Source organism: Camarhynchus parvulus, chromosome 1, assembly GCF_901933205.1.
Source record: "Camarhynchus parvulus chromosome 1, STF_HiC, whole genome shotgun sequence".
NCBI classification, from domain to species: Eukaryota; Metazoa; Chordata; class Aves; order Passeriformes; family Thraupidae; genus Camarhynchus; species Camarhynchus parvulus.
In genome coordinates this window covers 5,027,199-5,052,672 of record NC_044571.1, presented here as the reverse complement: position 1 = coordinate 5,052,672, position 25,474 = coordinate 5,027,199, and the positions used below count along the sequence as shown (strand labels likewise).

Here is a 25,474-nt window from a genome sequence, read left to right as displayed (position 1 = left end):
TGTGATCTTTTCTGACAAAAGCTGACATCCTGTTTTCATAGAATCTGCGCCTCTGAATTTTTGTCGTAGGGTGGCTGAAAAAACAAAAGCTTTTCCTATCTGCCCTGGCAGAACAAGATGAGGAGCCCAAAGGTAACCACCACAGTCAGGGTGGGCTTGCTTAAGGGGCTGAGGTGAAATCTTTCAGCTTTTCACTATAAACTGTCTCCTGAAAGCCACAAAATCCACCTGAGCTGCAACTGCACCAGGGGAGAACAACTGAGGCTGTCCTGCAGTGTGTAGGAAGTTCGTCTGGAGGCCAAAACTCTCCTTTTGGGCTCAGTTTTCAAGTCCTGCTGCCCATATCATATGTGGCTCCTGCTTTGGTCTTCTCAGCCAAAGGCAATGAGCAACCAAACTGTGGAAGATTAAACCCAATGTCCTACCCAGACATCACACCCCGAGGCTGAGCTTGGAGCAGCTCAGGGTGGAAGCAGGGAGAAGAATCTGTCCTTTCCAGTGGTGCCAGTCCCACTGTGGGAGCCTTTGCAGGGCTGCCCTGGCTGGTCCTCAGCCTTTCCAGCATGGCCAGAGTGGATGAATTGGCTGGAGACAGTTTTTTCTGTCCTCATTGCAGATATCAGTGTTCCCTCTGGAGGACAGGACACCTCACCACATGGACTAAAAAGATCACCGGAGCTGCTGGTCACCTGAAATGAAATGCTGGTCACCCTCATGTTTTCCCCACTATGGCTGAAGTTCTCCTTGGGACACCTGGCCAGCTTGAGCTGGTTCTCCAGCCATTTGGAGAACCATCAGAACTGTCTGAAGCCTGGGGGGGAGAGTGTCCCCATTTCCACGGAAGGCTGCTGAAAGGGTGACACAGGAGATGATGAAGGATTCTTGATGTCATGGCTTAAGTTAACAGGATCATGAGTATCAATGTCATATTTTCTGGAAAAATCCCTGTCACTGTCATATTTTCTGGAGAAAACCCTTCCCAGGATTTCTTCTCCTGGGAAGCTGAGAAGCCTCAGAGAAAAATGAAAACAATAATTATCTTATTGCTTCTCCTGTGTTTTGCTGCTTTAGAATGTAGTTGGAGATTGTTTATCCAACATGTGAATTGTTTTTACTTAATGACCAATCACCATCCAGCTGTGTTGGGACTCCGGAGAGTCACAGGTTTTCATAAGTACCTTGTTAAACCTTCTGTAAGCATCCTTTCTCTACTCTTTAGTATAGTTTTAGTATAGCATAATATAATATAATATAATATAATATAATATAATATAATATAATATAATATAATATAATATAATATAATATAATATAATATAATATAATATAATATAATATAATATAATATAATATAATCCTTCTAAGAACATGAAGTCAGATTCATCATTTCCTTCCTGCCACAGGGGACCCCGAAAATATGAGGCGATGTCCTCTCCTTTGGAAGTGCCAGTCTCCATCGTGCACAGAAATGGGACTGAAGTGCTTCTCACATCTCAGCCATATTCCAGGGACATGGCTTTTGTTATGGAGGACTTTCATTTCCTCCCTGGCCTCTCAGGAGCCTTGTTACACTTACTCTTCTGTGGCTTTTTGCATTATCATTCCTTCTCCTTCTTCCCTCCATCCTTCCCACTATCAGGAATCTCTCTTCTAATTGAAAACCACCCAGCCAAACTATTACTACTCTTGAGCATTCCTTGCAGCTGAATGTATGTAGCCATGATATTTTATGAAAAATCCTTTCCTTAGGATTTTTTCTCCTGAGAAGCTGAGAGGCCACAGAAAGGAAATGTAAACAATGGTTATCTGCTGCTGTGGAATGCAACAGGTGGATCTGTGATTGGTCTCATGTGGTTGTTTCTAATTAATGGCCAATCACAGTCAGCTGGCTTGGACTCTCTGAGAGTCAAGAGCTTTTGTTATCATTCCATTCTCTGCTTTCCTTGTTAGCCTTCTGATGAAATCTTTTCTTCTATTCTTTTAGTATAGTTTTAATATCATATCTATCATAAAATAATAAATCAGCCTTCTGAAACATGGAGTCAACATTCTCATCTCTTCCCTCTTCCTGGGACCCCTGTGAACACCACCACAAATGTACATTTCCATTTTCTAAATCCCAGAGTACAACTGAGTTGACCCTTCAGCAACATGAGATGCTGCTTTTTCACAAACCCTCTGCAGGCACACAGTGAAGGTGAAACCCAGTGAAAGAGGAGCAAGGTGAGTCTGTGAGGTCAGAGATGAAGAGATGAAGAGATGAAATCTTGGAACTTTAGCTGGTCAGAGTGACCTCGAGATACATTAGAAAGTTTCTTTTCCCAACCTGGTGCTCGAAGAAGGTGTCAGAGCTCTTAATTTTTTGGTCTCAAGGTTGTTTATTTTATCTTATCTATAAAATTCTTTCTCCTGTCCAGCCGAGGTCTGCTCAGCAGGACAGTTCCAGGCACTCTGCCTGCTCCCGGGGTGGTGTTATCTTTTTATACTAAAAACTACGTGTACAATGTTTACAATTACTTCCCAGTACCCATCACCTATGTTAGACAGTGAGCTTCTACTCTAAACCAATCTAAAAGTGCCAACATCACAGCAGAAGATGGAGGCCAAGTAGAAGAAGGAGAAAGGCTGGACACACCCAGATTCTTCCATCTTGCCTCCTGAACTCATTTGAAAAACCCCAAAAAATCTATTTTTCACCCTGTGATAACTTCACTATCATTCTACTTAATTTGTCGTGGCTTGCAGATCTTCATCTAAGGTTGGTAACTTGCTCCATGGGTCATAATCAAAACCACAGGCGTCTTGGGCTCTGTGCCAGGGTCTCTGAGCCCCCTGGCTGGGGTCTTGGCAGTCCAGGACAGCCAGAGGGATGTCCTGGGTCCTGACAATGAAGAGATGAAGAGATGAAGCCCTGGGGCTGCTGCTCCCTGCCACCCCCAGCTCTTGGCATTCACTGCCCTCGCTTTCGGCAGAGGATGAGTGAGCGCTCATGGAGCTCCTTTGCTAAGGGTGTATGGGAAGGTTTGCAGATCCCACAGTGTTGCCTGGTGTTTTTCAGCTAATTAAACAGCGTGCTGAATTTTTATCTGCCCCTTTCCGTAGCCATGCCATCCAGGGCCACCCGATACCCCTCTCCAGGTTGGGTTACACGGCTGCGGCCCTGATGCCGCGTGCAGCGGCCGCCTGGAAACCCTCCCCGAGCAGAGAGGCTCAGCAAACTCTCAGTTTGATAATGAAGAAGGAAAACAGTTTTGCTTTTAACTATGACTTCTCAGGAAGAGGTGAGTGAAGATTTGGGAGAATGTGACAGCTTCTTGATAAGCGAAATGTCAGTGTTTGGCTTGCATGTAATTTGGTTCACATTGCTGTTTTGTTTCCTGATGGGCAAATTATGCACCAGCTAGAAGGCTTTTTTGGTTTTAATATTTAACAATCATGCCGGCAGATTCTCTACAAAGTTTAATTTATGTTCAATGAAATGTACGTGAAATTTTACCAAATGAAAGAAATAGATGAGATGAAATGAAAGAAATAATGAAATAAACCTTTATTGCTGAAAGGTGAAAAAATACTCCAGGATATTTTCCATTATAGCTATGTCACAGATAAAACATGTATTCTTTGCGTAAAATGTGTCACTTTAAGCATTTTCTGGGACTGAGTCCACACAAATGATGCTTTTACAGCTTACCAGCTCCACTGTCTTTAACAAACCTGGACTTATTTCACATCACTCTGAGATCAAAAATCCGACTTTTTTTGCCATTGTGCAGAACCACAGTCAGAAATTAGCATTTCAAATCTATTTGCCCCAAATTCTAGGTAGCTAACTTTAATTTTTCCCGTGTTGAAAGCGATCAAAAGTTTACTGGAGCAAAATTCCCCCGAATGAGGATCCTGTCAGGTGCTGCGCTGCTGTCCTATGCATTTTAGTCTTTCTCTTGTTTTCTATTGCAATTGTAGAGCAGGGAATGTATTCACAGCCCCAGTGTGAGCTATTAAAAGTATCTCCAGTGCTTAGACAAATCTGAACAAAAATTAACCTCAGTAGTTTGCTGGTAAATTAATTATAAGTGCTTCTCTCGTGAAAATCAAGTGCATAACGATGTATTGTGTCCAGTTCTGAGGTCCCCAGCACAGGAAGGACATGGACCTTGCTGGAGTGAATCCACAGGAGGCCAGAAAGATGCTCAGAGGGCTGGAGCACCTCAGCTATGAGGAGAGGCTGAGAGAGTTGGTGTTGCTCATCCTGGAGAAGGTTCCAGACATATCTTCTCGTGGCCTTCCAGTACCCGAAAGGGGCTACAAGAAGGTTTAGATGAGATGTTAGGGAGAAATTCTTCACTGTGAATATGGTCAGGCCCTGGCAACAGAGTGCCCAGAGAATTTCTGGGTGCCCCATCTCTGGAAGTGTCCAAGATCAGGTTGGATGGGGCTTGGAGTAGCCTGGGAGAGTGGAAGGTGTCCCTGCCCATGGAAGGGGGTGGATATACTTTAAGGTCCTTACAACCCAAAACCATTCTGTGACTTTATGACAACATTATAATGATTATTTTCTTTCTTTTTTCCTTTTTTTTCCCCTCTCCTGTTGAGCCAGGTTCAAGAGACAAATCCCACTACTGGAAGTCTTGAAATCATCTCCGTTACAGAAGATGAACCGCCAGTACCACAAATTCAGTTTACCTTCAAAAGATTCTTCTTCATACCACAAGCAAGAGTGGACCCAAGTGCAGATGGATCTGGTAGGGACAATCCACAGCCCTCTGACCTTTGCAGTCCCAGTGTCCACTGTTTGCCAAGCTGTGCTTGCCCACCCAGAGCAAGCAATCACACCGAGGAGGAAGAAACACGAGCTCCCTCCCTTCCCCAGGTGTGAGGTTTGCCAGCTCAGTGATGTGATGACATCTCGTGTCCACTTGCACACACAAGCATTTCTCACAGCAAGATTGTTCACACAGAAGCAAACGTTTCCCCACGCTTTCCAGACACATTTTTGAATGGTTTGTTTGAAATTTTGCCAACCTGGAAATTGGTCCATTAAAAAACCTGAATATAGAATGCAGCAGCCCTGGAGGATTAGCATGTCTGTTTGCTGCTTCCCATTGATTTCAAAATAACCATGGGTTCCAACAGAGACAGGCTGAGCTTCCAGAATGAAAATAGAGCAATTTAATTTTCCAGTCCATTAGCTGCTGCAGCTGTCTAAGGTTTTTGGCCTACCAGACACCAACTCCATTGCCAAAACCAGTTACTCAGCTGCTTCTGAGAGTCTGAGGAAGCTGGGATTTACCTAGAGACTCTGTAAACCCTTAGAGACATTCCTTATCCTTGACTGGTTGTATCTGCCAATCTCAATTATAAATCCTGAGGAATGGGGAAGTGAAGAGCTGTAAGAGCTAAAATTAAAGACAAGGCTCTGTCAGTTCCTGTGTGCACTCATGACCCAGCTGTGTTTGCTATTTCCCCACAGCTTGCCCTTTGTATATCAGAATACATTTGAGACAAGTGAATCACTCATTATTTTCACCAGAATCTCTTGTTATCTTCCAGACTGGCAATATCACTAAGCAGAGGTCAGCTCTGGAGGTCAGTGGCTGGTAAACAGATTCAGCTCATGAAATGTATTCTACAATAACTACTGATGTATATTTTAACTTTAGGTGCAGCTTTTTGTACTTGAAATCTCAAGACTCAGCCTTGAGCCATCACTCAGTTATCTTCTTGCCTTTATAGCAAAACTTTGAACAAATCACTTTTCCACAGTTTTTGAGACTAGGTAGAGGATCCTGGGGTTGTTGTTTTTTTTTTTTTTTTTTTTCAAATTTAGCTTTCAATAATTTTCAGTTAACCTTGCTTCCAAGTCCAAAGGGCCAGTGAATTTCATCCTTCTTGTCTTGAACTTCTATTTATGAGCTGCACACAGGTTTGATTACACAAACAGAACAGGTCTGATTTTCATTTTTATCCCAGGACTCAAGTTTTCAGCAGGGGTGCTCATATGCTTGAAAAGCTCCCAGTGTGATGTAGCCCATGAAAATGAAAATTTGGAGCTCACATTGCTGATTGCATTGAGGACAGGCCAGGTGCTCTGCAGGGGCACAACCCAGACCCTCCCAAGGCAAATGCTCAAGGGATGTCTGAGAGCAGCAGCAGCCCCAAAGCTCTTGGAACCTTCTCATACCCTGAAAGAGCAAACCTAAATCCCTTCAGGTGAGGTCAGCTCAGGAAGCATATCCAGGAGTTATTGATGACATCTGGTTTAATGTTAGATAAATCTTTTTGATTGCCAGCTCAGCTGGTTTAACCTCAAAATCTTTCTCTCTGTTTTTTTCCCAGGGGATATCGAACCACCTTCAATGTGCCATGCTCTTGTCTCCCTAAAATACTTCCCATATATCTGTGGTTTATTCCTTGCAGTAATCCTAGCAGTTGCCATTGGCCTGGGTGGTGAGTAGCATTAGTTATTTATTGAGTTCTCACTTAGCCATTCAAATGCTTAATTTTTCATGAGTCTTTTACTGAGAATGGAATTAAACTGCTACTGTGGCTTGTTTGTGGAAGTAAAAAATCTTGTTGAGGTGATGGCTTTAAATTTTATTTACATGTAGGGATAAAATAGGTCTGGCACTCCTGGGAAGATTGGTGTAATATTTACAATACTGGGGAACTTGCAGCTTCAGGAAACCTTTCTCCAGTAAAATTTTGTCAGCTCCCCTCAGGCAATGAGCTGAGTTTAGAAACTGTAAAAAAGGCTCCTGTGGTTAGCCCACACCATATTTTTGTCTTGTAATTCACTTCTCTAAGTTTGGTTTCAAAGAATTAAAGAATTTTCCCCTAACAAAACCAACTTCTACAAAGGAAAAGACAATGCAGAATGAGTTTAGTTGTGGCTGGGAAGCGTGACCTGCCCAGGTCCAGGGCTTGCTGTGTCTCCACACCTGGAATAGGGAGCAGTTTGTGGGAGGCTCAGGCATCCCCCTGAGGACAGCGAGCACTGGATGTGTTTTCCAAGGATTTCCCTAATTCCCTGCTCAGGGTCTGAGGCACCAGGCAGGAACTCACCCTTGAGTGAAACTTAAACTGTGCAGAGGGAGCTGGGAAGGAGGCAGCACACGCAGCAAGGCTGACTCCTCCTACGAGTCATTACTAATAAATGAATTTTAGCAGCACCATGTAGCAACCTCCAGGCTGTATTTCAAAAGTTCCTGGAGTACAGGCATTGGAACCCAGGACATTCCACTGGCTGCCCTGGAGGGCTCGAGCCCCTGCCCGGGGGCTCAGAGACCTTGGCACAGAGCCCAAGACCCCTGTGCCTTTGATTTAGCCCTTGGAAAAAACAATTACCAACCTTATATGAAGAATTACAAGCCACAAAAGTTTAAGTAGAATGATAGTGAATTTATCACAAGGTGAAAAATAGATTTTTTGGGGTTTTTAGAATGGGGGTTCAGGGGGCAAGATGGAGGGATCTGGGCATGTCCAGCCTTTCTCCTTCTTCTTCTTGGCCTCCATCTTCTGCTGTGATGCTGGCACTTTTAGATTGGTTTAGAGTAGAAGCTCACTGTCTAACATAGGTGATAGGTATTGGAAAGTAATTGTAAGTATTGTACACATAGTTTTTAGCATAAAAAGACAACACTGCTTCAGTGGCAGGCAGAGTGCCTTGGATATCTTGCTGAGAGGACCTCAGCAGGACAGGAGAAAAAAATTTATAGATAAGATACAATAAACAACCTTGAGACCGAGAAATGAAGAGCTCTGACTCCTTCTTCAACTGCCAGGCTGGGAAAAGAGACTTTCTAACACATCTTGAGGTCACTCTGAGCAGCTAGAGACCCTGAGATACAGGAGCTGGCTTTTCCTTAGCAAGATTGAAATCTGGACGGGTAATGGAATGCAGAAGTGTTAAATTAAAATCCAAGTGTGTTTTCATTGCCCTGTGTTCTTTCATTCCTTTTAGTCCAGTACAACTGCATTGGGAAGTTTCGCTGTCGTTCATCCTTTAAGTGTATCCAGAAATCAGCCAGGTGCAACGGTGTCTTCAACTGTAAAGAAGGGGAGGATGAGTACAGATGTGGTAATTTAATTTTGATTATAAATTAATTAATCCCACCTCCTCCTGTAGAACTGGCAAGTTATCAAGGAATGCCTGTTGTAAAAAGTTTGGGTGAGACCAGAAAGACAGAGACCAATGGAATATCTAAATCACCACTTCAGAGGAACAATCTCTCTGAGGTACTGATTTACAGTTTATGAAAAATCAAACTGATTTTAGATAAATGTGATGATTGCTGAATATTGTTACTGCCACTTTTGATCATTTTCTCCATTAGAAGCCCAGATGCTTTTTGACTGCTCACATTTCCCCTGCCTGCTAGGTGTAACCCCACTGCCTTATGGTGTGTAAATACAGAATACTCTATTCACTGGCACACCATTGTGCTGTGTCAGTTTTGAAGGTTGCAAAATCCTGGTATTATCTTAAAGGATGTGGGAATGGGGAGAAATCAGCCATTTGTGCATTCAGTGCTGCAGAATTTGCTGCTTCACGTGTGAGATATGTAACTTATTTCTGAGTTTCTCTCTGTGGTAGTTTGGGAATCACAGGGATGCTTTGAGTGGTACTTCCCTCTCCTGTGCTATGGAAGGTGGCTGTGGTGTTCACAGCCCCTGGAGGGAAAGGACTGTAATTTTATTAAACAGAATAACTGGGTTTTAGCTCAGTGCATTTGTAATCCTGGCTCCTGTACCTACAGCTAAGGAGGTAGCAGAGCTTTCCCTCTGTGCAATAGGAGGAGTGACAAGAACCACAAGGTTTTGGCCCCAGCTAACCCTGCACAATGTGTTCAGCATTTGGAGAGTTTTCCCCAGGGAGGTTCAAGGTGTCAGTGAAGCCAGGAAAAGCCTCTGTTTTTCCTGTCTTCCTTTGCAATTCCATAACACTGGAATCGTCGGCACATGCGGGAGAGCCCTGTTCAGCAGTGCCCACGTGCATGGCCTCCCTTCTCCCTCACAGGTGTGCCCTTTCCCAGGTCCAGGACAGCTGGGCACGAGTGCATCCACCTCTCTGACACAGAGGTGCCCATCATCTTCATCCCTTACCCTGACCATGGGTTTCCTCAGGGCAAAGCATCTGCAGCTCCAGCTCAGTGCAATCAGCAAGACTTGCTTAAAGCTCACTGCAGGGCCAGGCAGCCTCCACCACCTGTATTAGAGCTGGCATTGCCATGAGCAAAGATTTTTTTCCCCTATCTGTCCTAGCTCAGAGTACTTTATTTAATAAAAAAAACCCACAAAAAAAAAAAAAACAAAAAAAAACAAAAACAAAAAAAACCCCAACAAAACAAAAAAAAAAAAAAAAAACACAAAAAACAAATCACAGAAAAATTCTGCCAAAGAATCCAAATGATGAAAAAGATAAGTAGTGGCTCAGTGAGCCAGAAAACACGGACACCACAGCGGTGTGGTGTGCCTGTTGTGTGCCTGGTGTTCATCTCCTCAGCTCACTGAGGCTTTTCTTGTCCTGAATCCCAAAGTCAGGCTGAGTGGGAAGAGGGCAGTGCTGCAGGTGTTCGCCTTGGGCTCCTGGCGCACTGTCTGCTCCGACGACTGGAGGGCAGAGTATGGCAACAGCACCTGCAAGCACCTGGGCTTCTCAAGGTAGGGACACCACCCGCCAGCAGCTCCATTTAGCATTTTGAACAAGCTCTGAGGCTATCAGTCTTTCTAATGAAGCCTTGTGTTGGTTTGTGCCTTAAAAATGACTTAACAATCCACCCTTGTGAGTCACATGGCTGAGGAGATTAGAGATGATGCTCTTGTAGACGGCAAATACCTTTTATTACTGCTGTAAATCCTGCATGATGGCCAAAGAGAATGGCTTGGCTAAATCTTCCCTGTGTGATGCAGGTGCCCAGATCCTGTTTGTCACTCTAGTGGCCTGTAAGAGAGGCAGTAATGTTTTGTGGAGATAAACAAAACTCTACAACTTTGTGAAAGTTGTAAAGCCGGTATGTTTATTACAGCGCTGGACGCATGTGGGAATCGTTCCCCTAAAATGACATGCGTGCTTCTGGGGACTTCAGGTCTCTTTTTATCCTCTTCTCAAATGCATATGCATACAATTTCACAATAGGTTCATACATATTCATTTTTACTAATTTCGCGTGACATTTGCTGCTAGTTCTTCTTTATCAGAAAGAATTCTTAGGTCAGGTTGACCTGCTCTCACAGCAGTTTCTGTCTCTCTTTATCACTTTCTGTCTCCCCTCTCCTTATCTCTGTCTTTCACTGAAGCAGTTTCTCTGAGCCTAGGCTTTGCAGTCAGGCTAAATGGCTATGTTTTCAAACTATGGACTTAAAGATGTACATTTCAACTTAAATCAAAATGGATTTCTACTCTGGAGAATTTCTACTCTGTCTCACTAAGAACATATGAGCATTTTTCACTTCTTTTACTTCCCCTATAGGTAAATTGTGTACACAATTCATGTCACGACATCTGATAGGTTTTAAGGTCCACCTCATAATTAGAGAAGAACATGGCAAGACAGTTCTTGCTGGCTTGATCCCACTTCTGAAAAAGCACCATTTCTTTCACCAACTTCATTAAAAAAAATCTTGAAGTCCTGATTTGGCATGATGCTCTGTTATTGCTTACCGTGGCATCATTCTGATTTCTACTATAGTTAGCAGTACAAACCTTCTTTGAATAAATTCTTGTTGCCTTTAGGGTAAAATACATCTCAATTTTTCAACAAAGAAGAGAAGAAAAAATTAAAAATTATTCATCCTCCCTGCTGCAAAACATAACTCTAGAAAAAGGAGACAATGAGCTTGTAAGTGGCTCAGGAAATGTGCCAGCCACTTACAATGAAAAGCTTCATTGTAATATTACAATTAAAATCTATTTTCTCTGCCAGTTAAATACATCTCAGCACGTGTGGCTTCCACACATGATTATGTCAAAAATACATGCACGTGGGAAGAAGCATAAGGGGAGGAAATAATTACTTTTATCGAATGCCAGGATCTGATTATTGTGGCTTTCATTAGCAGAACTGGTGAATTATTTAAGCAGATTGCTGCAATGCTGTCTGGGGAAGCTGTGTTTATGGTTTATTTGCAGTTATGTGAGTTCAGGTTACCTGCCCGTGGATGCAGTTGAAAAACAGTTCCAAAGACATTTCGTGTCCCTCAGCCACTGGTTCTCAGCTGATCAAGTGACATCCCTGCACAATGCCACCAACCTCAGGTATGCCTCAGCTGCTTCAGGAAGACACCAATCAATAGAACAGGAATTATTGATAGTTTGGGATTGCTGCTGTTTTTTCAGGTACTTTGTAAGTGTTTGGTGGTGTCACACATGCTGGACTGAGGTTCAGCAGCATCTTGCTGGAATATAAACTAAGAGTCTGATCCAGGACCCATTAAAATCAGCAAAGGCTTTCAAATGAGCTGTTTGAGATGACTGTTTGTCCCATGATGCCATTTTCACAGATGGATAGGCACCAGGCACTTCTGTTTTTCCATTATGAAGCAGTTTGTTTCAGTTTGCAGATCCTTACACATTTCCCAGTGGGTTTATGAACCCTTTATGGTCCATTTACTCCTCCTGACACATTCTGGGATTTTTAGTTACCTTCCAGTGAGAAGGGAGCAATGGATCCAAGGAGACTTCAGATCTTCCCTGGTGGAAGAGTGAACCCCTCCTCAGCAGGGCAGCACATGGTCTGCAGCCTCCTCATGGTGGCCAAGCTCCCAACTTCAGAATTCCAGTTAAAGGCCCTGATTAGATTGGATGAGTTCATGCCTTTGTACCTCTTTCAATATATGAGTTACTTATATTTGTGTGCACAGGAAAATGATATCATATTGAAAAAACACAAGGTATTTGTGAATTGGGACTAATGCTGCACTTTCTTCTCATCTCAGGGAGGAATGCACTTCTGGCAATGTGATCATCTTAAAGTGTTTGGGTAAGAATCAGAAAAAGTGAAAATAAAAGCAGAAACTATCCTTCTTTATACGCTGCATGGCAAGAGTTGGGAGAAGCTGTGTACTCAGGGCATATTATACTATCAGCTTATCACACCAAAGAAAAATTGTATTTTTTATGTAAAATTTGAAAGAAATTCAGAAAAGTAAAAATAGGCTGGGAGGGTAGATTGGGAACATCAGATAGCAGAAGCATTTCAATGAGAATCCCAGTAGGAAGTGTATATTTAAGGACTGTGTGTTGAGTTCATGGACTCAGCCTCTAATTCCAAGTCTTTGGCATCTTGGTAGGAAAAGGGAAATTCTGCCTTAATTGAATTCCCATCCCACACCTCTCCATGCCACCTAGTTCTCAGATTGGGATACAAAAAATCAAAATACAACAGCAAAACCACCATGAGGGGAAAGGAGATGCTTGAGCCTGCCTGTGTGGGACTCTGAGGATGAAGGAGAGCAGAGCAGGGGAGTTTTACAGCTGTGTGGTGTTTGCTGGGTTTCCAGGATGAAGGAGGAATTGAGAATCTGACTCCATGTTCTTAGAGGGCTAATTTATTGTTTTATGCTATTATATTATATTAAATACTGTACTAAAACTATACTAAAGAATAGAGAAAGGATACAGACAGAAAGCTTAACAAGGCTGATGAAAAACTCGTGACTGACTCCTCAGAGTCTGACACAGCTGGCTATGATTGGTCATTAAGTAAAAACAATTCACATGAAAAAAAAACAATCAAATAATGACCAGTTGGTAAACAATCTCCAGGCCACATTCCAAAGCAGCAAAACACAGGAGTAGCAAATGAGATAATTTTGTTTTTTCTCTGAGGTTTCTCATCTTCCCAGGAGAAAAAATCCTGGCGAAGAGATTTTTCAGGAGATATGACAGTGCCACAACTGAACACTGCACCTGCAGGGAAGGGAGAGACATGGAGACCCCACAAACCCCAGACTTGTAGGGATGGGAGAGAGGAAGAGAAAACTCTGGGATGTAGCCATGGGGATGGGGTGGGGATGCTCCAGCTGCAGAGACCTCCCACCCTCAGCAAGGCTGGGATGAAGTTTAATAAGTCTAAGTGCCGAGTCCTACATGTTGGCTGCAAAAATCCCCTACAACGTTACAAGCTGGGGACAGTGTGGCTGGACACTGTTCAGGTGGAAATGGACCCGGTGCTACTGCAGCTGGCTGAATATGAGCCAGCAGTGTGCCTTGGTGGCCAAGAAGGCCAATGGCATCCTGGCCTGCATTGGGAATGGTGTGGCCAGCAGGAGCAGGGAGGTCATCCTTCCCCTGCACTGGGCACTGGTGAGGCTGCACCTTGAGTGCTGTGTCCAGTTCTGGGCCCCTCAGTTTAGGAAGGATGTCGAGATGCTTGAGCGCTTCCAGAGGAGGGCAACAAGGTTGGTGAGGGGCTTGGAGCACAAGCCCTGTGAGGGAGGTTTGAAGGAATTGGGGCTGTTTAGCCTGGAGAAGAGGAGGCTTAGAGGTGACCGTATTGCTCTGTACACCTTCCTGAAGGGAGGCTGTAGACAGGTGGGGGTCAGTCTCTGACAGAACAAGAGGACACAGTCTCAAGCTATGTCAGGGAAGGGATAGGTTGGATATCAGGAAAAAAATTTTCACCAAAATAATAATGAAGTACTGGAATGCTCTCCCCAGGAAGGTGGTAGAATCACCATCTCTGGATGTGTTTAAAAAAAGACTGGACATGGTACTTGGTGCTATGGTCTGGTTGAGGTGTTAGGGCATAGGTTGGACTGGATGATCTCAGAGGTCTCTTCCAACCTCATTATTCTGTGATTCTGAGAGGGGCTGAATGTGACCCGTACCAGGGCTGTGTTTCCTCTCTGCACTGTAACTTTTGCTCCCTGGCAGCGTGTGGCACTCGGGCCAGCTACGGGCCGCGCATCGTGGGGGGCAACGCGTCATCACCGCGGCAGTGGCCGTGGCAGGTCAGCCTGCAGTTCCAGGGCCACCACCTGTGCGGGGGCTCGGTCATCACCCCGCTCTGGATCCTCACAGCCGCCCACTGCGTCTACGAGTGAGTGCCCAAACCCCCCTGCCCAAACTCCCCTGCTTAGGGGACGCTCTGCTCGCTCTTCAAAATAACCCACAGGACGCGCTGCCTCATCCCGGGCTGATGCCATGGGGTTTTGGCTTTTATGGTTTTCATGTGTTTGTAATCCTGTAATTCTCCAGTGTGTAGCTCTAAACTCCATTAGTGGAGTATTAAGTATTTAGTATTAGTGTTAAGTGTTAGCTGCTACTTTCCCGTTTTGGTCAGACAAAACAATTCCTCTCCAGGCCTGGGAATCAAGGACACCTCACTGTCTTGAGCCCAAAAAATGAGCAAACTTGGGGTAAATTACTTCATTACCTGAAGCTGTAATTGGAATATTAACCCCTGTGAGAAATGATACTCACTTCCAAAAATTTTAAAGGTTTATTAAAACCTTATCAAAAATACAACAGAAGATTGAATAGAGAAAATATTACAGCTCTCGGAGCAAAGGATTTTTCCCACCATGTGCTCACCAACACGATGGAGGTTTGCTCTTTAACCCATTAGCCCCTCCCAGAGTTCTGTCCATTGACTCCTTTGCTGTCCAGTGGTGGAGTTTGCTTCCTTAAATCTCAACTGGAGGTCAGGTGCTGCCATAGTAACACGCTGACCCTCCCAAATGTCCCAAACCCAGGCCACCCCATAATAACAACACATGGAGGGGGTAAAACAGAACTATAAATCTGTATAACTTCTCTGAACATATACAAATGATATTTGCCTTTTAATTGTGAGAGTCAATAATCTCATTACTCATCTATCACACCCCCAATATGCAAATGGACCAAACTCATAAAAGTGTAAAAACCTGTAACCCATTGTCCATTTTTGGGTGTAGCCCCCTGGGGGGCTTTGTCTGCCCTAAGTGTACCTGAAGGCCCTTCAATGAATATAACCACTTTTTATTCCCTAATTCTGCCTGACATCTGTTTTAAGGTAGTCCCAAAAAGGCATCATAACATTTAAGCTGTTCCTCTCTTTTTGCATGAGTCTTTATTTAAAAAAGCTTCCCCAAGAAGTGATCTAAACCCAGGACCTCAGTTTCCAGGTGTTCTGGCCACTCCCAGCTCCCTAGGAAAACATCTAAAAACAAGATTTAAGTGCTAGATTTTAGGTATCCCAACCTGCAATTTCTGTAAATTGCATGTTCAGAATTTGTATTTGGCTTCTCTGATCCACTGGAGCTCCAAAATAAATTACAGGATTCTTTTCAAGTTGACAGGATCAATCAGTGATTGTTAGTCCCTTGTGCTGTGCTTTGTGCCCTTTGCCAGTTACTCACTGCTCCTTTCTATGCAGTTGAAGAGGTCTTCAGGTGGTAAATAGGTGCTAAATAGTTATTTAAACTCGGTGTAATTACAAACATATTTATAATGAGCTGCCTGGTTTTGCAGTCTTGTTTGATGTTAACAGTGCAGGAGCACATCTTGCTCTTACAAATTCCTGGCCACTTCCACCAAAGACATTCAGACAGCTAAAATGGGATTTGTCTGCCCAGTTTTAAGCACCTACAACATGGATGCCTTCTTCTGAGTGAGGTCTTATAGGATGCTTTTATACCCAGGAGAGAGAAGAGATGGGATAGACACACCCCACTCCTAGTTCCTATTTAGACCCCTGTATTGCCATAAAAATAATTACTTAGGGATTCAGCATTTTAGAACCTTTGTCCTTGACTTTGTCACCCCAACCCAGTTGGTTGTGGTGTGTTTGAAGGGTGAGGGGGATGGGAGCTGGCAACACCACCCCCATCCCTGGAGCCTTTTCCCAGGGGAGTGAGGCCTATAAGAGAGGAGCTGCTCTTGCTGGAGGCTGAAGGATGTGCCAGCTCATGAACTGGGGCAGAAATACCCTCCAGAGGGGAAGCTTCTCCTTGAAAACGCCTTGCCACAAGTGCTGCTGAGGCCTGGCTGAGTGCAAGTGTGCCAGGCAGCAGCTGCGGGGTCTCACAGGAGCACAGACAGCTGGGCTGATGGAAAACTCTCAGATATTTGCAGTAAGATCCATATAAATGCCCTTACAATGTGCCAGTGACCCAGGGTCTTACTAAGATTAGTCACCCAGCGTCTTACAAAAATTAGTTTTACATTTTTAAAAATTAGATGCAAAACATAGCCATTATTAATAGAGAAGTAAACCAGCACAGCAGACTGGAGTTATTTGCCTGTTATATTTATAAGTTCAGGGGACAATTAGAGAAACCTGAGGGTTTTCCTGGAGGTCTGACCCTCTCTTCTACCTCTTTGTTCCAGCCTGTACCTGCCGAGCTCATGGAGTGTCCAGGTTGGTTTTGTGACTCAGCAGGACACCCAGGCTCACCCACATTCAGTGGAAAAAATCATTTACCATCGGAATTATAAACCCAAGACCATGGGGAATGACATAGCACTGATGAAACTGGCAGCACCTCTTGCTCTCAATGGTAATTTACCTCTGTGAGCTTTCACTTGACTTTCTCACCTCCCCAGCTAAAACATCCCTGTCCACACAGCACCAGCAGAAACCCCCCAGCCTCAGTGTGAGCATCTCCTCCGTGCTCCATGTCCAGGCCTGGACAGCAACAACGTGCTGGAAAATGTTCCCAGTGTTCTCTGGTATTGATTTACTGCAGGCATTTATTAATAGGCAAACATTAACTTTATTCTTTCTAAATATTCTTCCTATCTAAAATAAACACCCTGCCTCATTCTGCTGGAGGTCACAGAGATTTTTATCATGTCCTTTCCATGACTATTGGGGGATCCAAAAGTGTCCAAAGCTGAAAATCAAGCTTGAATTTCAAAGAGAAGAGAAGGCAATTTGAATATAATGATTTTTTAAATGAAAACTATTTTTATTTTCTTGATGGGATGCTACCTGCAGTTGATACAATGAACTGAAACAATATGTAATAATATTGTATGAATTGAAATACCTGCCAATACCTCCTAATCACTGTGAGCTGGCTGCAAAGGGGAGCGGGTGCTCTTTAACACATCTAGTCATTTTCTAAATCAATTCTCTTGTAATGGTTTAAAATTTCACTTTTAATGAAAATTAATCTTGATTTTGTTCTGTTTTGTCTCTCATATTTCTGCTGATTTCTTCTGCTCATTATTTGGGAATAAGGAACATTAAGGGATATTTAAGGAACAAGGAATAGTAGGAAGGAATAGTAAGGAATAGTAGTGGCTCTGCACCTGAGCATGACCCCACTGTGTCCCATGCTGGGGGCTTGATGCCTTGAGCTGGGATCACTGCACTGTGCTGAGCAGAACCCCTGGGAGCTGCCCAGTTATATTTTGTGTTTTCCCTCCCTTTTCTCAGCACCCATTTGTCCCTGCCAGCATCAAGCTCTGATTTTATCCCATGAAATTCCATGTCCCAGAGCACAGAGGCACCGAAACTCTGTGAGCTGATGAGTGGGAAGCAAAGAATCCAAGAATTTTTTTGCCCTCTCAGGGATGTGCACACCCAGCTCCTTGTCTCACCCCAGCAGCCCTGGGGCCTCTGATCTGCCCTTCTTTTTGCTCATTCTTCAATTTATTGACCTGCTGATGCCTCCTTGTGTTGTTCACACCCAAAACTCACTGGGGCTACTGTGGGTGTTGTCTCAAACCCTCAGTGTTGCCCATAAGACAAAAAAAAACTCAGAAAACTGCCAGGCTATTTATGTGGGGAGTGGGTGGTGTTCATCACAAGTTCATTGCAAGCCAAATCTTCAAGTTTTTCTGAGACATATTAACATTTTTTGCTAAATTTTGATTCTCTTCTCTCTCCCTCTTTTTTTTTAAATAGGTCACATTGAACCGATCTGTCTGCCCAATTTTGGTGAACATTTCCCAGCAGGGAAAATGTGTTGGGTATCAGGATGGGGAGCAACTGTGGAAGGAGGTATTTTAAATTGTCTGCTGATGATTTCACTACATGCACATGCCTTACATGCAGTAAATATAGGATTTGGTTGGGGCACTGTTTAACACTAAATTTTCTGGAATATCTGGAGGGGGAAAGAAGACATGTTACTAAATTTTATGCACAAACTGTGCTGCAAAAGTGTTGTGCAAACTCTTATCACAAGGAACGGATGGGCATCCTCTGAAACATTTGAAAATGACAAATACAAAATGTCCCCAGTGTTGTACTCTGCCTCAGTCAAACAGGCTGTGCCCTTTAGAACTCCAAGCATAGGAAGCACAGCATGAATGCAAGAATTAACCATCCCTTTTTTTTTTTTAGAGAAAGGATATGTGTATCTTAAGGCAGGCTGGGTGATGTAGAAATTGGATAAAACAAAATCAAAACGAAAAGGGATTTTTTTTTCCCCATGACTCATGGGTCATGTTAATCAATAATAAAAACTGAACCACCTTCACGTGAAAATGGGTGAATTGTCACCCATTAATTGTTTTTTATCACTCTTCATTCATGTCACTGAACATGTTCCTGTTGTTCAGAGAACAAGAACAGAACATTACCTGACCCACAGATAACAGCCAAAGGTGGGGAGAAAATGAAAGCAAGGTTTGCCACATAAAAAAAAAAAAAAAAAAAACAGCCCTAAATTGATAATAGGCAGTGTGCAAATACTCCCATTTGTAGAAAGGATCTGTTCAGGCTCTGAATGAAATAAAATAAATATTTATAAAGTAAATCAGATGTTTGCAGATGATTTGTTGACTAACAGAACAGGCGATAAACTCAGAACAGGTTTTGGCACTAGTATTGAACACAATGTTCAACAAGCTTTTTGGTTTATTAGTGTCATTAATTGTCTAGTTTGAAGTGGAAACACACAATGTCCAGATTTTATTGTTATTTTATACACTGTGATAATCCCCATCTCTACAGAGTGGATAATTGCTATGCTCTGTAAGTGATGAGACACCAAGTTGCCTTACTTTTGTCTTGCCATTTAACCACGTTTCTTTCATCCTTCCTTGCCAATTCCTTGTATATTAAACATTCTCTGCTTATAAATGGAGATTATTTTCAAGGACAGGAAGGTTTTTACTGGTTTTTTTCTGTTTTTTTTTTGACAGGTGACACATCTGACACCATGAATTATGCAGGTGTTCCTCTGATTTCCAATGCAATTTGCAATCACAGGGATGTCTATGGTGGAATCATAACTTCTTCAATGCTTTGTGCCGGTTTCCTAAAGGGAGGGGTGGACACCTGCCAGGTATGGAAGTTTCCAAACTGCAACTGTGGTCATTGGAAATGGAAAAATATGAGTGATAAGTTATCAGAAGGCACTCCCAGGCTTTTCTTGGGCAAACATTGGGGTTTGTGCCATTTATTCTGCTCACCACAATTATCAATCACTGACCGTGTGCATTCACACGATACAATTTCCTTTTTATACTTCTTTTCTGGACCTTATCTGATACTTCTGAAGCCAAATTTGCTTAAGACATGTTTTGCTGCATGTGCTGCAGCATGGTGCCATCCTTTCTCTGCCTTGGCTGTGACCTCTGCACTGCACTGAATTGCAGTTCCCTGCTGAGAAGCTCCAGAGACCTGCAAGGTCCAGAAAGCCCATGGAGAAAAGCAGCCAGATAGGGCTGGGGAGGAATTCCTAGTGGAAGATGTCCCTGTTCCAAGCAGGAGGCTTGGATCTGCACGTACTTCAATGTCCCTTCCAACCCAAACCTCTCTATGATTCTGTGAACTTCATCTTTCCAGATTTGCTCCATCTCAATCACACTTGGGACAAAAAAAAAAAAGCAAAGGCAGTGGGTGTCTAGATCTGCATTTAATCCCTTTTTTGCACACAACCCCCCAAAAAAGGCACTTGGCACCAGGAGAGCTGCCCAAAGGCAGCATGCTCAGCACAGAACTCCACGTGACAGGAGGAGCCCTGCTCACCTGTGGGAATGCTTGTTCCATATTCCCTTTTTTCCAGTTGTTGTGCTGGCTCTGATTCTTGTAGGGCAGCAAAGAAGAAATGGGAGGTTTTCAGTGCTTAGATGTGAGTCCATTGAGCTGAATTTGCCTAGCAAAGTGCCTGGGAAGGGCTGGAAAAGCAGGCAGGAGCAGGCAGGGCAGGAGGTCAGATGTGAGCTTGGTGTTGCTGCCTTGGGCTAAGCTCAGCTCAATAGCCAGGAGCCAGGGAAAGAAAAATATGGTCTCATTCATGTCTCAAAAGTCTCCAAGCCCTGCTGTAATGTGCTTTTCCCAGGACCCAGAACAGAGCAGGAACAAGAGATTTTGAATTACTGGACTATATCTCTCCCCCTACCTCCCCAAACACACAATTCCCTCATTTTCTGGGACACTGACATTTGTTTTAACTCTTTTTTTCCTCAGGGAGACAGTGGGGGCCCTTTAGCCTGTGAAGATATGAGTGTCTGGAAGCTGGTGGGCACCACCAGCTTTGGAGTGGGCTGTGCAGAGAAGAACAAGCCCGGTGTCTACAGCAGAACCACCTCCTTCCTGGACTGGATCCACGAGCAGATGGAGGTCTGGGCTTGCTCTGCTTGTCACCTCTGCTTGTCACTTTGTGCCACACGGGGATTGGCCCAGATTTGTCAGAGCTGAGCTGTGTTGTATGGATATTGAAATTGGAGGGGGTGTTTGGGGATTGGGGCTGGGGCAGAGCAGGGTGCTGGGGTTTGGTGAGGGGCTGGGGGCATCCCACAGGGGTAGAGAGGAGAGGACAGCACATCCACAGGGGTGGGAATCACAGGGAAAGGGGCTGGAGCAGAACAGGGAGCAGGGAGCTGTGGAAGGGCTGAGTCAGGAGATGGGGACAAGGAAAGAGATCCTTGGGGAATATATCAGGTACAGTTCTGGTGGCCCCAAAACAGGAAGAGCGTGGGAATGTTGGAGCAAGTCCAGAGCAGGGACACAGCATTGGTAAGAGGACTGGAGCATCTCCACAAAGAGGACAGGCTGGGAAAGCTGTGGCTGTTCAGCCTGGAGAGGAGAAGGTTGTGTGGAGACCTCAGAGCACCTTCCAGAGTCTGAAGGGGCTGCAGAGAAGCTGGAGAAGGACCCTTTGTCTGGAACTGCAGTGACAGGACAAGGAGAGATGGGTATGAAGAGAAAGAGGGGAAATTTAGGTTAGATAGGAAGAAATTCTTTACTGTGAGGATGGTGAGGCCCTGAGGTAATGGATGCCCCATCCCTGGCAGTGTCCAAGGCCAGGCTGGATAAGGCCTGGAGCAGCCTGGGATAGTGGGAGATGTCCCTGCCCATGGCAGGAGAGGTTGGGATGAGCTGATTTTAGAGATCTCTTCCAACCCTTAGCATTCTGTGATTCTGCGACTTGGTTTGAAGCCCTGGGGCTGCTCCAGAGGAGCCTGGGGAGTGGAAGCTGAGTGGGCCAAAGAGGGAACATGGTGTTGGCTGGAAGGAGAGCAGAGACAGGGAAGTGAGGGGACACTGCAGCCACCTTCAGCTGACCCAAGGGTGGCCCCAGTGACAGGAGAGCAGCTCTGCTGCTGCCAGCAGCTCCCCTGTGCTGCAGAGAGGAGCTGGGTTCAGGCAGCTGAGGTCAGACAGGCACTGTGCTCCAGCTGGGACTCCAGGCCGGGCTCCATTGCCTGGGCAGGGCCATCCAGAGCCATTCCAGGGATCCCAGGCTGTCCTGCCAGGCTCACAGGTGTTCCTGCAGAAGGCAAGGATTGGCAGTTCAGCCTGGGTTACATCCCCATGGGGATGGCTCAGAAAGCTTACAAGGGCTCAGGTGGTGCCAAGGGCACTCAGACACCTCAAGTGGCACTAGACAGGGTGTGGTATTTTCTGAGACCCCCCAATGACGGGAGGAAATGATTGTCTTGGTTTGGAAAGACAGGAGTCTGCTAAGGAAGGCAGGAGCCTCCCCTGAAATGGAGAATGTAAACCCTCCCCACCCCTCCAAATTGCTATAAATTTTAAATTAAGGGGCTCTCAGGCAAAAAAATATGGGAGCAGGAAATAACAGTTCTTTAATAGAGAAGAAAAATAAAAGGATAAAATAAAACAATGCAGTAAACTTAAACAACACTGACAGAGTCAGAACCCAACCTGACACCCTGTGGGTCAGGGTGCTGGCAGCAGTCCCATTGGAATTGTGGCTCAGCCCTCCTGCAGTGTCAGGGGTGGTTCTGCTGGAGCAGGGATCCTGGAGAAAGGTGCAGTCTCTTCCTCTGATGATCCAGTGGAAGAGGCAGCTGCTGTTCCTCTGGAAAATCCAGTGCAGAAGCTGTGCTGGTGTTCCAGAATCTCCAGATTATATCCAGGCAGCAATGCTTGGCTCCTCCCTCTGGGCTCACATCTCCCAGTGGGATGCTGCAGTTCTTATCAGCCATGCAGTGACATTCAGTGACTGTTATCAGCAGCTGTCCCCTCCCGAGGGAGAAGTGATTGTGATCACTCAGAGAGAGAGATAAGGAAAACTGCCCACTTGACAAAAGACAACTGCCATACAGATGGTAATAAATACATCCTGCCCTGCAATCTGGAACAATGATGAATCTGACTCCATGTTCTTAGAAGGCTAATTTATTATTTTATGTTACTATATTAGATTAAGGAATACTATACTAAACTATACTAAAGCATACAGAAAGGTACAGACAGAAGGATAAAAGATACTAATAAAAAACTCATAATTCTCTCCTTCAGAGTCTGACACAGCTTGGTTGTCATTGGCCAATAAGTAAAAACAATTCACATGTTGGGTAAATAATCTTCAACCACATTCCAAGGCAGCAAAACACAGGAGAAGCAAATGGGATAATATTGTTTTCTTTTTTCTCTGAGTCTTCTCAGCTTCCCAGGAGGGAAATCCTGGGCAAGGGGATTTTTCCAGAAAATATCATGGGGACAGACAGGGCAAGTGCAAGGCAGGAGAACCCTCCTCCAGTGCCCTAGGAGGGTTCTGGACAGGCAGAGAGCTGTGCACAGGCTTTTAATTGTGATTTTCCTGTATTTGTGGCAAAGCAACAGAGTGTGCATCCCTTTCTGCTGCAGCCTTGCCCTGGCAGGCAGAGCTGCTGCTCCCACACCCAGCCTGGGCGGCTGACATGGGAATAATGCAGGGAAAGCAATGGTGCCATTCCAGCAGCAGCAACCCAGCAATGCAGGCACCTGCTGAAACCGCCCCTGTGGCCACCTCGCTTGTGAAATATGTGAGGTTTCCTCCTCAAACCAAACTGCCAATATCAAACATCCACAGACAGGCAAATGCCCAAAATAAGGTGATGTATGCAATTTCAGCTCAGCCCACCTCTGAATGCTGGATGGCACACGCTGTTTTCACAACTTGTATTGCACATGATGATTTGTGCTATCATAAGTCTATCTGTCACTCAAAGAAAACAGGAAAACAGAATATTTCTGAGTCTTCAAGACCTGTAATATTACTTGATTTTCTTTCCCCTGAATATATCACTGTGATTTATTTGCATATACAAACATTTCAGATTAAGAGCTCATATCACATGAAACCACAGATTTCCATTACAAAATAAGCAAGGGAGGAAAAAAAATACAGCAAAATCTTCGTTGAGCCAAATGCTAAAATACTGGAATTTTTCAGAGGGACATCCTTCAGATGTAAGTTTGTCCCCTTAGAAAGGATTTTCAGATGCAGCATGGAAGCTTGGACACTTTTTAATGGACTCTGAAGCAAACCTAGAGAAAGTAGAACTAGTGTGCCTTTGGAAGTGGGGCCAAGGGAATGGGCTGTACCTGGAAGAGCTGTGCTGGGGCACAGCCCAGACCAAACTGGAGCAGAGCAGCTTTGGGGTGACCTAATTGCAGCCTTCCAGTGCCTGAGGGAGCCTGAAAGATGGAGAGAGACTTTGACAAGGGCCTGGAGTGACAGGACAAGGGGCAATGGCTTCAAGCCAACAGAGAGCAGGTTTAAATTAGATGCTAGGAATAAATTCTTCCCTGTGAGGAATAAATTCTTCTCTCTGAGGGTGCTGAGGCCCTGGCACAGGGTGCCCAGAGCAGCTGTGGCTGCCCCTGGATCCCTGGAAGTGCCCAAGGCCAGGCTGGAGGGGCTTGGAGTAACCTGGGATGGTGGAAGGTGTCCCTTCCCTCTGCAGGGGGGTTGGAATGAGACGAGTTTTAAGGTCTCTTCCCACCCAAACCATTCCATGGTTCTATGATCCCATTGGCAGGAGCAGCTCCAGCAGCCCCTCAGTTCCCTTGGAGACCTGAGTGCAGTGGGAAAACCCTTCCAGAGCTCAATGGGTGCCAACACCAGCATTTGCAACAGATGCATAAATGTGTTTTTCTTTCTCCCAGAGAGAACTGCAGACCTGAGAGGGGTGGCCCTGCTCTGGGCTCCTGAAAACCCACACCACACTCCAGCCCTGCAGAAGGACCCAGCCCACTCTTCTGGTCACCTGCTCTGAGCTCTAGACCTCCACAGAGCACCTTTCACCATTTCTTTTTGTTACTGGCAGCTGCACTTGATGCAAATTGTTGCACATTCAGCCTGGTTTGGGTGCAAGAAGCAGATGGATGATCAGCATGTGTGTTTACTGTCAGCTACAGATTCTACACAGAGAAAAAAAGCAAAGACTGATAACCCTGAATGCTGCCACAATAAAGTTTTGCAGAAAAAAAGACTAGAATAACTGTAGATCAGGTTGCTCACTGTTATTTTAGTACTTACCTTCCAAGAATCAGACTACAAACATACCTTTTTCCTGAAAGCACCATATAGGTCCACAAGAGGTCTGTGCTCTGTTGCACAGGCAGCAGCAGCTTCCTTTGAATCCAAAAGCAAGCAGGGAGCAGAAGGTTGGCACTTTTGACAAGTATGTTCAACTCTTAGAAAAAATAATCTCAGAATTCAAATGTATTATCATGTCGCCGTGAACAAGGTTCATAAAAATCAAATTCTTCTGTGTTTTCCTGCAGTAAAAAGCTCTGAATGGAGCAACTTGACTGGAAAGTTCTGAGATTACTGAACTTAAATGGAAGAGGAGCTTCTTTATGCCCTGCTTTCCCTCCTTTTCTCTGCTAATGGGACCATACAGATCCCACACCCTCTGTGCCTCTTAGTGACATCAGTGTGTGGATGGACTGATGGCAGCCAGACAAAGGACAAAATATCTGAAATGCTGCTGTGGTTTCCTGATTTCCATTTTAATACAACAGTCTCAGCTATTTTTAGGCTGGAGGATGCCTGATTGTTTGACACTTGCCCTTTGTAAAACTCCCAGGGTGAAAGTTGTCAATTTTAGAATTGATCGCCAAGGATGGCGTGGGCTGTATAATGGATGATATTGTCAGAGGTTTCCAATATCAGCCAAAATTAATCTTGTCATCTGATCAGGTGCTGGTGATCTGCTTGAGATGTGGTTTTGGATGCAGCCTGTGTGCTTCTCAATCAGTATTTGCATCACCACTGCTGCAAGAAAGCGCCGGCAGAATCAGAACTGAATTTTTGCTGCAATGTCAAATCCGAGAGAAAACAGCAAACCCAC

At 44.6% G+C, this 25,474-nt stretch overlaps 1 protein-coding gene across 1 annotated transcript; it reads left to right on the top strand.

The window, feature by feature from the left end:
- Nucleotides 1–3,263: 3,263 nt before the first annotated feature.
- TMPRSS3 (transmembrane serine protease 3) lies at nucleotides 3,264–24,302 on the top strand. Its single transcript, XM_030954123.1, has 13 exons — nucleotides 3,264–3,281; nucleotides 4,598–4,742; nucleotides 6,337–6,447; nucleotides 7,961–8,077; nucleotides 9,537–9,660; nucleotides 11,129–11,254; nucleotides 11,935–11,978; nucleotides 13,874–14,039; nucleotides 16,313–16,482; nucleotides 17,838–17,933; nucleotides 19,082–19,224; nucleotides 20,352–20,504; nucleotides 24,285–24,302. The coding sequence occupies exons 1-13, from the start codon at nucleotides 3,264–3,266 to the stop codon at nucleotides 24,300–24,302; spliced, it is 1,431 nt and encodes a 476-aa protein (XP_030809983.1).
- The last annotated feature ends 1,172 nt before the right edge of the window (nucleotides 24,303–25,474 follow it).

Bases quoted from the DNA above. Each gene is read 5' to 3' on its own strand.
- TMPRSS3 (XM_030954123.1), top strand. The intron at 4,743-6,336 runs GTAGGGACAATC...TTTTTTTCCCAG, and splicing joins CCCAAGTGCAGATGGATCTG to GGGATATCGAACCACCTTCA. The intron at 8,078-9,536 runs GTAATTTAATTT...TGAATCCCAAAG, and splicing joins GGAGGATGAGTACAGATGTG to TCAGGCTGAGTGGGAAGAGG.